General features: G+C 41.7%; 1 protein-coding gene across 21 annotated transcripts in view; it reads right to left on the reverse strand.

Moving 5' to 3' along the window:
• The window catches only part of LOC115570976 (ankyrin-3-like), a 106,476-nt gene that overhangs the window by 33,750 nt on the left and 59,206 nt on the right, over positions 1-13,520 (reverse strand). For 8 of the 21 annotated variants that reach the window (XM_030399859.1, XM_030399857.1, XM_030399855.1 and 5 more), the window contains 7 exons: positions 13,233-13,356; positions 7,920-8,019; positions 6,228-6,272; positions 5,652-5,758; positions 4,074-4,106; positions 2,950-3,174; positions 201-299 (listed from right to left, as the gene is read on the reverse strand). In XM_030399859.1, coding sequence (XP_030255719.1) covers positions 201-299; positions 2,950-3,174; positions 4,074-4,106; positions 5,652-5,758; positions 6,228-6,272; positions 7,920-8,019; positions 13,233-13,356 — 733 coding nt within the window. Of the gene's footprint in view, positions 1-200; positions 300-2,949; positions 3,175-4,073; positions 4,107-5,651; positions 5,759-6,227; positions 6,273-7,919; positions 8,020-10,583; positions 10,596-13,232; positions 13,357-13,520 lie in introns of all 21 variants that reach the window. The other 13 variants (XM_030399874.1, XM_030399873.1, XM_030399875.1 and 10 more) reach the window with 7 other exon arrangements.

The following is a 13,520-nucleotide window of genomic DNA, read 5'->3' on the forward strand; positions in this document are numbered from 1 at the left end:
GCAACCACACAGTGTAGTAGTAATGCTGCATCCTAACAAATCAAAGTCAAGGGAGATGGGTAAAATAATCATATCCATCAGCATGAATCAGCCTCTGTCATGTCGTTTCCTTGGGAGAGGTGGGAGGTACAGACGGGGGGAGGAGAAGGGAGGAGTGTGGGGGAGGAGGGAGGGGGAGGTAGCTATAGTTGGTTTCCTACCCAACAAATCTAGTTCCTCTGGGTCCCAGCTGTAGCACTGGACTAACCAGGCTCTCGCCTTCATTAAGGGCTGGCAGCTTTCTGGGAAGATGTAGTTTACTGCGTCCGCAAGATAATGAAACACACACGCACCCACATTCATACAACAAAACACACACTCGCAAAGTCAGTAAGGAGATTCCTGTTCCCTCTTTCCAGTAGTGACAACAGTAATGGGAACTACTCACACGACAGCAGAGCTGCATCTAGTGTTGATGAATCGTGTTGCGATATAATAATGGCTACTTGTTTAGCACTGATGCTACGCTAACGTTAACGTAGACTACGGTTGTGATTTAATACGACGCGTAAAGCACAACTCAACGCCGGAATGACCGTTGGATATCAACATTTTTAGTTCAAAACAAGTTTATTGTATGAAGGCGAATGTAACTGCATCAACGCAACTGCTTTGTGGTGGCATTTTTACGTCACCCGCAAGGACTCGTTTACAGCGCCGGTCGCTCAGGAGGCAAAGCAGCATGGCGGAGACGGAGGAGAGCGCAACGGAAGACGCAAATAACGTTATTAGTAACGTTACATCAACGATACAGAAGCAGAACCCCAAGAAGGTTTGTGCCGAAAAGGGGTTTAAAAAGTCAGACACCGACCAGACAACGGTAATCTGCAAAACATGCCGCCAACAGGTTGTTACTAGCAACTCGAAAACACGTCTGAACTTTTCTACCACTTAAAGACACGTCAGGATATATAATCGTCATCAGGATATAAAGTTTTCTCCATATTGCACAGCACTAGTATTGATTATGTAAGGGACGATGCTTGACGAGGTGTTAAAGGATGTGGAGGACAGGTTGCCTGATTATAGACACCTTTATACCTTTAAGAGCATTATTCTGCTTCCAACATGGTCGCTTGCCAAAGAAAAAAACAGTATGACCATTAACGTAAACGTTTGCGGCCAAAATATAACTTTTTTTACAAGCAGAAACTCAGTTTTTCTGGCAACACCTGACAGTGACTAATAGCTGAAAGAATCATTACAATCCAATAGGGTTCGTACGTAATGGAAACGTTCACTACTCCACTACCAGATACGATTCAGCAACAGGAGTTAAGCTAGTCCGCTCAGCCCGAAGCCTTCGTCTCAGCTCTTAGCCAGATGGCTAACGTTATGCTAGCAAGACCGAAAGGAAATAGCGTTGTGTAAATATCATTTCACAGCATGTTAAACAACAACACAAGCTAGCTAACACGCCATGTCACTTCTTACAAATCAATATGAAAGATCACTGAATTAGCCCTACGGTAAACAGGGAGTTTGTGTCAGAAAAATTAAAATACAGCTTATATGTTTAAAAGTACAAATAGGGGACGCAGGACAGAAACTGAAGAGATTCAGTTTGACGTAACAAAAGAACTGAGAGCTGAACAAAAAGCCTTTCTGTCTGTCTTCCTGCACAGACATGAGGTCTTCTCAGCACAGGTTTGAGGGGAGGAAGGTCACAGGTTGGCGGCGGTTGTGAGATGCCACAAGAGCAAATCTAATCTTTGCTGACATTCTGTGATTTCACCTTGCTGCGGTGGTGTACAGGTGTCGGTCGTGGTCAGAAGTGGAAGCAGAGACGGCATGAAAATGCTTCTCCGCCTGGTGTTCTTAGTCTGTGAGAGATTCATCGAGCAGAAATACCAAACAGTGTCTGCTTTCATCTCTTAAAATGTGAGCATGTGCTGTTGTCTTCTGTTTTTTATGATTTTATGATGGATATTTTTGTTTTTTTTTAACACAAGTGGGACAAATCAAGCCCGGAAAATGACATCAGAGGGTCCCAAACTATTTTGTTGACAAACCGCTGAAGGCTTCAGAAGAAGTCGTTCATCGACACAACAAATTTCTTCTTTTGAATAGATGTTGTCCTCTTTTTTTGAAGCGTGTGTTCATCCTAAATGCACTTTGCAGCTGCTGGATGTTTCAGACATTTATCTTCCAGCTTGTGGGAGACTATTCCTGCGCATCTTATCTGCTGGTTATAGTTATTGTGAGGATAGATACACTCAAGATCAGCTTCACACTCATTTGTAATCCTTCTTGTGTGTTCATGTTTCTCCAAATCACAAATATCTGGCTTATTTTCTTTTCTAAATTAGTTGAGCAGATGTACTCTGGACTCAGGGGGTGTGCAGGGCCCCGCCGGGTGCCGCCATGTTTGGGAAAAATGCTGCAAAAATGCCGTCTTGGTGCTTTTCCAGCAGAAAAAATGTTTTAATTAAGAGACCTCATCGGTAAATCAGAAGGGATTTCAATTACAACAATCAACAAAATGAGTTCCTAGTTATCAGCTCTATTAGAAACAACACTAGAGGGTTCAGTGTAACAGATATTTGTATCTCCGTAATCTTTGTGTCGCTTTAATCTTCACAATCAACACTTTAACACAGTTCACATCTGTCAGTGATGTTGCCTTTACTGTGCCGATGGCAAACCACAGCTGGACGTGACGCTTGAGGGTGAGCACACTGCAACGATTTACACTTAAACTGCAAATTAAACAGCAGGGTTTTTTTTTTTTTTTTACGCCTCGACATGCACAGACACACATTCACACGTTCAAATATCAACACAGATGGTTTTGGGGATGGCGATGCAAGAAGCGGAGGGAAAGAGATGTCAAGTCACCGAACAGACGTGGAAAAGTAAGCAAGTACGAAACAATATAAGTGAGGTTTTTGTAAAAGAACTGAATCTTACCCGAGGAACTGAGCTCCCGCCGGACCGACTTCCACCAATCGGCTGGCCAGGCCTTCTCCTTCCACCATCGGAGGAGGCGATGCCAGTTTGTGTCTCTTGACCAGTCGGCAGGTGATCCTGGTGGGCGCCGTGCACTTCCTGGGCGGGATGATGATGCGCATGCCGTTGTGACGACTCCCCCTCATGGAGCCGCCCCTGGCGTCGACCATGAAGCTGACGAGAAACCTGAAGGAGGAGTGAAACAGAAGGAAAAAAGGGAGGAAGAGACAGAAGGACAGCAAAGCAGAGAGGGAGGAGGAATGGAATAAGAAGCAAAATACATTATCAGTGAAACAGCAATAATGATGGAGAGAGGAGAGCTTTAGTTGAGGTGAGGTCTGTTCCCATGCCGTGATCCTCAAAACACACGAAAAAAAGAGAAAAAAGAGAAGATAGATTAAAGAAGGAGGAGGAACGGACATGTGAGGAGGTTTCTGTGTTGGCAGTGGCTGCACTTTAAAAACAGAGTTTTAAAGATTATAAATGAATAAATGCTCAGTCATTATGTGAGTGAATTAGCCAAGATGCCAACACAGGAGCCTCCGGCGTAACCTGAGTTTGATCCATGTTAGAAGGCGGTGTAGATCTGTGTGCAACTCGTTTTGACTTAAAGAAGGAAATCACACACACACACACGAATCCACACACACGAATCCACACCATGCAATACGGTGAGCGAGATGTCAGGTTAGTTTGTATGTTGCTGTCGAACAGAATGGTGAGAATATAAAACATAATTTTGCATAAATCATCGTTTGAAAAGTATGATTAAGTAACACAAATGTAAATCTGTGGTTGCAGCAAATTCATCTCGAACGGGACTTTTATTTGACCGCGTCAACGAGAGACGAACAACAGCGTCCTCCAGACAAAAGACATCAACACAAAGTCAAAGAAATCCAAACCACTTTTTTTATAAAGTCTGTAACGACACAGTTCATTTGTGAGGAGAGCAAACACAGATGTTATGAGGGAACACAGGAGGAGGAGGGTGATGTGTGTGATGTCACCGGAAACAGGAAGTAAAACACAAACAAAGGTCGGTGGGTGGTGATAAAGAAGAGCAACCAATCACAGTCAATCACCTGCTGTCGTACTGCGGGAGCGGAGAGGAAAAACTGCAGGATGGACGACAAAGCAACGCAGGAGTGACAGGTCAACAACAGAGCTTTGTCATCGGAAACACCACTGAGAAGACCGTTTACCACGGAGTCCTTTAAAGGGACAGTTCAACATTTTGGGAGATACGCTTATTTGCTTTCTGGTGGAGCGTTAGATGAGGAGATTGATACCACTCCGATGTCTGTCGGCTAAATAAACTCCATAATCTGATTTCTTTGAGTGCTTTTAAACAAATTTTGGAAGTCACAGAGACCCTGAAGTAACAAATTGTTGTGGTGTTGGAGTTTAAAGTTATCAACTTGACCCCATGCTGATGGAAAGTCAAGTAAAGTCAATAGAAAAACAGTTTAGTAGCATCTTCCACACGGCTAAAGTAGATATAAAACATTAAATGGCTTCATAGAGCTCGTCTGGCATAATCTAAAACTCTGGAGGCCCTGAGATCTTAAATTGATTTGACATTTTGACTTAATAAAGGGTAAAAATAACATAATTTATAATCAGTTTGGGATTTCAGGGCTTCTCAGGGTTTTGTGGACTACGAAACTTCAACCCAAGTTAAAAATTACCTGAAATGTTCCTTTAAACTTTTATGTTTGGATACATCGCTGGTGCAGTGTGTTCCTCGGGATGTTATACACTGTTTTTTTTATTTTATATCTGTTTATAATTACTTGTTTTTGTCTTGTGCTGGTTAGCCAGTTAGCTTAGCTTCGAAATCAAGACTGGAATTGCTTTTACACTTCAGGTCTTGGACAGATTCAACAGGAGATACAACGAAGCAGCGGCAGGTGGATTCTTTTGTTGGACAGAGTGATGCCACTTCCAGCCTTCGTGCCAAAATAAGCAGCTCTGGGCCTCTTTTTTATCTTGAGAGTCGTATCAATCTTTTCATTTAACTCTGCCAGAAACAGAATTTGTCTTTTTTCCCACAATGTCAAACTGTTGCTTTGAGTTACAGCTCCTTCATTTCCACAGTTGGGTGACTCACACGTGAATCTGCTGCTGCCGGGTCAATAATTCACCTGACCTTCAGCATCAGGTGGGAGCTGCTCAGATTTCTGGATTTGTTTGCACTGTAGAGACGAATTACAGCCGAGTTTCACCTCTCTGAAGCAGCAGCAGGCTCTGGGTGTGTTTTTATTAAAGGTTTGAAACCATGTTATCACACAGCAATCAAGGAAATGAGGGAGGTGTAACCTCTTCGGACAGATTGGCTTTAAAATTTTAAAAAGAACAGACAATCAGAGAGGATGAAGAGAAACCGCTGCAGGTAGGAGCCGATTACTCGAGGGGAAAGAAAATGAGAGAGAGATTCGGTGAGGACGACAGACAGAGAATACATAACAGGTAGAGCTCTTCTTCCGTCACACCTCTTATTCCTCTTTTCATCTAAAAAGCCGAAGCAAGTTTTTTTCCCCTCCTTCTTGACTGCTGTTCAGTGAGACAGCATGTGGTCGACATGTACCCTGATCCTTGTCTTCTTTTTCCCTCCCTTCTCCTCCCGTCTTTATCCACTCATCCCTTCAAAACGTGCTTACCCGGAGTGTATCGGCGAGGAGACGAGGTTGATGTTATCCAGAGTGTCTGCCGTCCAGCTGTACCTCCTCAGGGAGTCGTTATCCGCGTCCTTCGCCGCCGCCAAATGCTGCGGATGAGAGACGGCAAAGGTCACGCCGACGTACGAGTGTTTTGTGAAGAAGAAAGTCGAGAAATGATGACGTGCGTTTGAAATCTGAATGGGTTTTAAAGGAAATCTCCAAAATCGGTGTACAAAATGTGTTTGTTCATAAAGTCGTGCATTTAAACAACCACAAAAAAGAGCAAAAATTAAGAAAATGAAACTTGTTGATGAAATTGCATCTGCCCATGGACACCGACGGCGTCCTTGCTAGTTAGCTTAGCTTATTAGACTCTTGTCCATGATTAGATGCACGCGACCTTCTGCACGTTGAGTCATAGACAAAATATATATAACGGTTGTAGCAATGAATAATAAATGATGACTAAATACATGCTCTGATGATGCAACATAAAATAAATGATAATGAAGTCTGACTGACATCCTTCACATGCGCTGACAGATGGGAGTGCACGACGACTCGATGAGCATCTACCTTATTGTGTTGCTCTACAATGAAAGACCTTTCCTTACAGAGCATCTGGAGCAGCGTGAGAGGAAGACAAGCTGTTATTCAGCAGCTGTTACATTCACAGATCATATAATCATGTTACTCTGAAGGTAAATGACTGGATCCTGCGTCTCACTGCGCTGAAGTAACACTGACAGGCAGAAAATAACAGCATAGAAGAGCATCTCCAGACTCCTAATGAAGGCTCTCGTTTGGAGTTAAAGCAGTGGAATGTACATTTTACTCAAGTGCTATACTTGAGGTACTTACAGATACAACTTTGTACTTATACACGTACATTTTTCTAATACTGAGCCGTATCGACACACACAGCTGATCTTGTCTTGTGTTTCTAGTAATTCCTGTGGTTGTTTTGTTGCTTTTGTTTAAATATTTGTTCACCAAGCTGTTTGTTTGCTTGCTGCTATACACACAGTAGATATATATTTTTTGATTTCTTTGTATTATAATAGTCAACATCCATTATTAATACAGTGCATCGGCAATACTGTGTTTCATTATGATCATGCCAAAAAAGTTAAGTTGCTGCAGGGATGACCAGAAATTAGCATCCTTCTGTTGGATTTTGACTTGCTGAATAAACTAAGATATGCGGAAGTAATAGCCAACGTTATATCATACACTTTAAGATAAATTGATCTATCTACAAGTTGTGAAGTTAAGAGTAAGAACAATTTGCAGCTAAAGTCGGCCCGTGAAGACGAACTAGTGAGTAGATGAATCACCGCATTCGGCGTGATGTTTAATATCCCCGACAGTTTCTGTAGTCTCATGTAGCCGCTTGTTAGCATGTTTTTAAGACATGTAAGTGTTTCATAATTCAAACTGGGATATTCACTGACGGGACAATCTCTTAAGCTTTTCTGAACCACATACATTATTTCAAGCATGTAATTAAAGGCCTGTTCAAAGTTAATTTACTGTTCCTCAGCCATGGCGTTGAATAACAGCCGGAAGACTTTTTGCAGAATATGTTGATGTCACAGTGAAGTTGACCGTTGCCCTCTGGGTTTAAAGTATCATCATTTTATCCTGTTGTCATATCAGATTAATTGTTGAGAAATGGGCGAACATTTGTTTCTTTAAAGGTCACAACAAAATCTGATCAATTCATCCAAGAAGACATTTGTGCCAAATTTCGAGGTGTTGTCCAGATATCAAGCGAAACCGATGGACAACCTGAAAACAGAATTAAAAACTTTTGACTTTGGTGCAAAAATGCTCAGTTATATCTGAGTTTTATTCCTGCTGCTGTACCGAGGCAACAGTCCGCTGACAGCAGCCCTGCTGTCTTTTTGTTTTGTTGGATATTTTCTCCAGACACCTTCTACCTGAGCTACCACTCAAGTGCCATCCTTGCTGCACCCTTTAGTGGGTGTGCCATCTCTGTAATCCCTCTTAGATAGCAGAACTAACCGCTAATCTCATTTCCTCTTTCAGTAAAATGTAACTGGATTGGTCGTCTTTATGTCATCACCAACTCAGGGGTAAGAGGATTGGTGAATAGCCTGGCTTTTGGCACAGCCGCAAGACAGCTCGGCACATTTGGAGAGAGAACTGTGTCTCGCGTGAAGTTAACGACCTGCGGATTACCGACCGAAATAGAGACAGAAGACGAAAAGAGACAGAACACATGCACCTTTTCCGTGTACGTACCATCTCCTTTGGCGCCAGCATCTCCTCGATCATCATGCTGTCCCGCGTGAACGAGCTCCGGTTCAGCGTGTTGGACCTATCAGAACTGAAGGAACGCAGGCTTGGTGTGGTTGCCGTTGAAGTCACGGATTACCAAGACAACAGTCACAATGATGGAGAGGGGAGGTGAGGGGGAGGAGGAGGAAGGAGGAGGAGTTGGGAGGAGGGTTGGTGTGAGGGAGGGGGGGGAAGTATGAAAGTGAACAGAAAAAACAAACATAAACACATTAAAATGCATGCAGCTTCCAGGAACCTGACTGTATGGCACCAGCAACAACCACAAGGCAAGAAAGGACGCTGACGAAGACTCAATCCAAGACAAAAACCCCAAAACTAGAAAGAAGTGATTGTTGAGCAAAAGGCTACTAATTCATCTGAGGCACAAAACAGCATCTGTAGACGTCCAGATGCAGCTGTCAGTGTCTGATTCTAGAATAAAACCTCTTGGACGGTGAATGTACAGAGCAAAAAACAAGAAAACGTGTGTGGATATATCGTCTGTACCTGCCTGCAGCAACTGAACTATTCACGCCATGCAACCATGCAAGTTTGAGGGAAGGAGAGTAGCTTATGAAAGTTAAGCAGATTACTGTATGATGGACAATAGGCACAGAGCGAGGACAGGAGGCTGGTATCGGCCGTCGTGATGACAAATCTGAAGGGTAATTAGCTTCTGTAGCGTTAATCACATCCATATTAAACCGTAGCTTCTTCAAAAGATTATGTTTCTGTCTCACTGATGTTGTTTGTGATGGGAGAGGCTTTTATGAGGCAAATAAAGGGCATTCTTGAGCGATGACGTGTGATGAATGTAAGCCTGCAACATCGAACGCAATTACAACACAACTATCTGCTCCACACAATTAAAGCAAAGTGAATCAATCAGCTCAGAGGAGCTGCTCTGTCATAAAATGCGGTAAAAAACACAACTCATATTCTGACGTGACAAATCTACGGAAGCAGAGATGGATCACGGCTGCAGTATATAAACTTCTTCATCCTATTTCCTCAACGTTGCAAATTATTTAGCTTGAAGTGACTTTCTCATGGAAAGAAAAGGAACTAATGAGATAATGATCCTGATATCTTGTTATTTCTGGGTAATGACATAATCTTATCATGTCATTCAAATTAGTCTTTAGGCCTGTGCATTTCCTATGCAAGAGTCATACTGATTGTCTTTGTTTTAATCACATTATTCCTGTTTTATTTGTTTTTTGACTTGTTTTAATTTAAGCATTTTAAATGTTCTATAAATTATCCTACGATAACAACTAAAAAATATCCAATCATAGGTGCTGTTGGCTTCCGTATGAGATAAAATACGTATGATCTAACAGTAATAATTGTAATCTACGACTTTCTGAACATTTGTTTTTTGAAAGACATCTGTTTGATCACAAATTCAGAGTTCTATATGTTTGATTTGTTTTAATTTAGACATTTAAAATCTACCTAGCTAGCTTCCGTTTAAGATAAAAATACATCTGATATAGAAGTAATAGTTCTGATCTAAAACGCCTTGAACATTTGTCTTTATAAGACATTTATTCAATCACAAATTCAGGGTTGTGTTGTGCGTCTGTATATATAAGTTTAGGCATTTTTAAACATTCATCAATAATCCTGAAATAACAGGAAGATTTGCAACCGTGGCCACTCTAGGCTTCCGTATTAGACAAAAACACACATGATTTTAAAGTAATCTGAACTCCCTGAACATTTGTTTGTAATGCATCTATTACAGAACAAATCCAGGTTTGTGTAAAGCATAAGCAAAGAAAACCTACAAACTGTTAAACTTAAAAAAAAACCCCAATGATCTAAAAACGTGTTGTGTGTTGCCTCATACGGGGCACCATGTATAGTATGAATATAATACATAATTGTTCCTTGTGATGCAGTGCACAGCAACAACAACAACTAAATAATCTATGGTGCTTAAGAAAGAAAGCAAAACAACAACATCCTGTTGTTTCTTTTCAGAATAAACACACGCTAAGGTATTTTTTCTGTTAAAACTCTTTTTTTAATGTGCGTAGATGTACATTTTTGTATGAAATGTACATATCTTTCTCACCAGTGAGAGTGTCTGACAACATACAGTGAGAATACTCTGCACTGTTCACTACTTGTCATCACTATTTGACTCTAAACTGATGGAGGCAATAACTATTGCCCACAGATTTATCAGTTCAGGTCCCTGGAAGCTCGATGAAGGAATACTCCACACAGAAAACCAAAATGATGCAAAGCTCCACTTATTATAGCTAACCCACAAAAAACCCAGGCATTAACGATACAGTGACCACAGTCAAAAAACAAAAGCAAACACAACAAGCTGTTCTCTACAAGCAGGAAACACAGCAGCACTTGTTTTCAACTGAAAGTAAGAAATCAGACATAAAGGTCACAAAAGTTAACCACAGTACACAAACAAAAACATAAAGAACGGGTCAAAATCATCACGTTAGTAGTCAAACATACAAATATGTATTACACTGGACCACAAAGTCATGATGTTGATAGTGACTGGAGTCCAGGGGGAGGGGAGAGGGGTGAAATGGGGGAGGCAGGGGGTGAGGTGGGAGGTGGAGGGAGGCCTCGTCATGCCTTCAGCCTTACCTGACTTTGGGACTAACATTAAGAAACGGACATGAGGAGAGAATAAAAGGTCATGAACAAACAGGGGAGTGAGACAAAAAGATGCAGAGAGGAGAAGAAGCCAGAGCAGAGATGCAGGTTTGGTAGAATGATGCAAGATGCTTTCCTGACTGACTGACTATTTCCACATATCTCCTCAATGACTTCAGTTTCATTTTCATTTCCAGTTGTGAAAGGCTCTTTGTTTTCTGCATAGACATCGTTAGCTGTGATTTTATCTATTTTTTTAATCTATTTTTGGCACCTTAAAAGCTCGAAAGAGTATAAAACCTCTTGGTTGAATCATCAAAACAAAACTACGATGAAATAATCCCTTCTAACTTAAATCTATTGTTTTATCCAGCAGACGTGTTCCTATGTTCGACCCCTGAGGCTTCTCCCACCTCAAACCTTGACTGAGTTTTTCGCTTTTACAGACGATCAAAACCACGATGTATTGATCATTTTAAAAACCTCAAATCTAAAATGCTATCAGTGATCACTGAGACTTACTTTCACCTCACTAATACTGATTTTCCCCTCCTAAATTGACTGAACAGGAAGTGATCTGAACCCTGCAGTGCACCAATTTGTAAAAACGATTGTAAACTTGGCGTGACACACACACACACACACACACACGCACACACACACACACACACACCCCATTCAAACAGAGTGTGTTGATGTAACCCAGCGCTCAAGGCCACACAATCGAACATGCTGCTAATTTCCTGCTGCTCGGCGTCCATGTGTGTCACCCCTCAGATATTCAATAACTCCCCCTCCTCCCTCTCCAGCGGGTCGCAGTGTGTCAATATTTTTGTGTGAGCTCAACAGAGAGCGAACTACGACCTCCCACTGGTGAGACGAGGATCTCTTCTGTTACCATATTACTGGAAACTGGAAACAGCGTGATGTTAAACTGATAAAACAAACTCTCTGTGAGTTAATGACTGTGTTGGTTTTTAGGTCATGAGCTTTCACAAGACTTGATGTTCTGTTCGGACCAGTTCATGCGCCTCCAGCGTAACCCGGTCAACCTATTACTCACTGGAAGATTATTAAGAAATCATTGTGTTTCTCCGAAAAGACTCTTTAGTACGCCTCAATTCGGTGCATCAAATTAATTGTGATACCTTTGGAGTGTAATTAGCATAACCAGGGGAGACCGTGGTGGGAATGTCTAACACATGCCAGCAATATAAAAAAGACAGCACAGCCTGTAAACTAAGTTGCTTCCTGTGTAAAATAGCAGTTTCCTGTATTCTTCTCTATAATGAGCATTTTTTAAGCAATCCTACAAACACCTGATTTGTGTTTTGAGACCCGGTCACACCAGAAAGTGGCAAAAACAAAAGTCATCCACACATCTTTGTTAGATATGTAGCTAGTTGTCAAAGTTGTGTATGTACAGCAAAATCTACTCCAAGAGCTACGCTACTGTAGCTAGCAACATCGCCGCTAGTCCAGCCAGCAACATGCTAACACAAAACATTCACACAGGCTAGCAAGCAATTATTATCCTGATAACATGTCCTGAACTCAACCTGAGTATTTTTGTTCTCATAGTTGTACATTATCTCATCAAACAGAGTAACTGAAGAAGGGAACAAAAGCTATCACAGCTAGCAAGCTTGTGGTTAGCCTGGTCGCTAACAGGACAGTGAGTTCAAACAGTTTATTCAAACCATTTTTGTCCTTTAGCTCTTTTACGCCATTTTGATTATCTGATTAAGTAAAGGTAAATTAAAGCTGAGGACAAAAAGCTCTCAAAGCTACAGTAGCAAGCCTGCTAACAGTTAGTAAGCTAACTGGTGCATCTGGTGCCGGCCAGCTAACAGAACAGTGAGTTCACGCAGTTTATTCAAAAGACATATTGGTAGCAGGGATTGACCCTCTTATAAGTGTCTCAGTCCATTTGTATTATCTCATTAAATAAAGTTTAATTGAAGATAGGAAGCACTTCTGCCCACTGGCTAATAAGCTAATAGCTAGCCAGCAGGCTGAAGTGCCTGACAGGAAGCCTCACAAAATAATTTATGTTTAAAATAAGTTGAATAAAGTCACATAATTTATGTAAAAGACATATTGTAGCATGGACTCCTGTCTGTACACACTCTCTTTGATTAAATCATTAAATACAGAGTAATTAAAGAGGGGAAAAGGCTCTCACAGCTAGCAACTGTCAGTTAGCAAGCTTGTTAGCCCTGTTGCTAACAGGATAGTGAGTTGTAGTATTGAATCCTGACTCATAACTCTCTTTAAAACACTTTTCTTATGTGGAGATGTTTAAACTCCTGCAGAGGTTAAAAGTTGAAGGTGTATCACGGCTAACAAGCTACAAAAACTTTCTCCATCTTGAGATTGTTTCACTTTACGTTCACTCAAATGTCTGAACTGTCAAGATGGTTTGCTGTCTGTTGACTTTGTGAGTTTGTGTGTCAGAGTTCACCGGTGTTGAACCCTCTGACACTGTTAAATTCTGGTGTGACCGGGCCTGTTCACACATCTCAGATGTATTCACAACACATCACTGACATGACTGACTGATATCCTCAGTTCTGACAGCTGTTTCATTACATATTTGTTGTCAAAATGCTACGTTGATTGATTTCTGACGTCTCTTACCTCTGTGAACGGGCACCAACGCTGAAGCCCATGTAGCCCTCCTGAGGGAGCGAGTCGTCCCCAAGCTCCCGCAGGTCCTGGGGGGCCAGATATTTATCTGTGTCCCCCGTCATCGCATCGTCACCTGATGGACGGAAACACACAGGGCAGAAGAAATGTCACATGAAGAAAGAGAATCTGTTTTTCTCTTCCGGGGCCAAACTTTAGGACTCGAGAGGGAACTAAGCGTAGAGAGAATGAATGAGTAAATCTCTCCACCATCCTGCTCCATCACAACAATTAGCTCTG

This window comes from Sparus aurata, chromosome 20 (genome assembly GCF_900880675.1).
Source record: "Sparus aurata chromosome 20, fSpaAur1.1, whole genome shotgun sequence".
Taxonomy (NCBI): domain Eukaryota; kingdom Metazoa; phylum Chordata; class Actinopteri; order Spariformes; family Sparidae; genus Sparus; species Sparus aurata.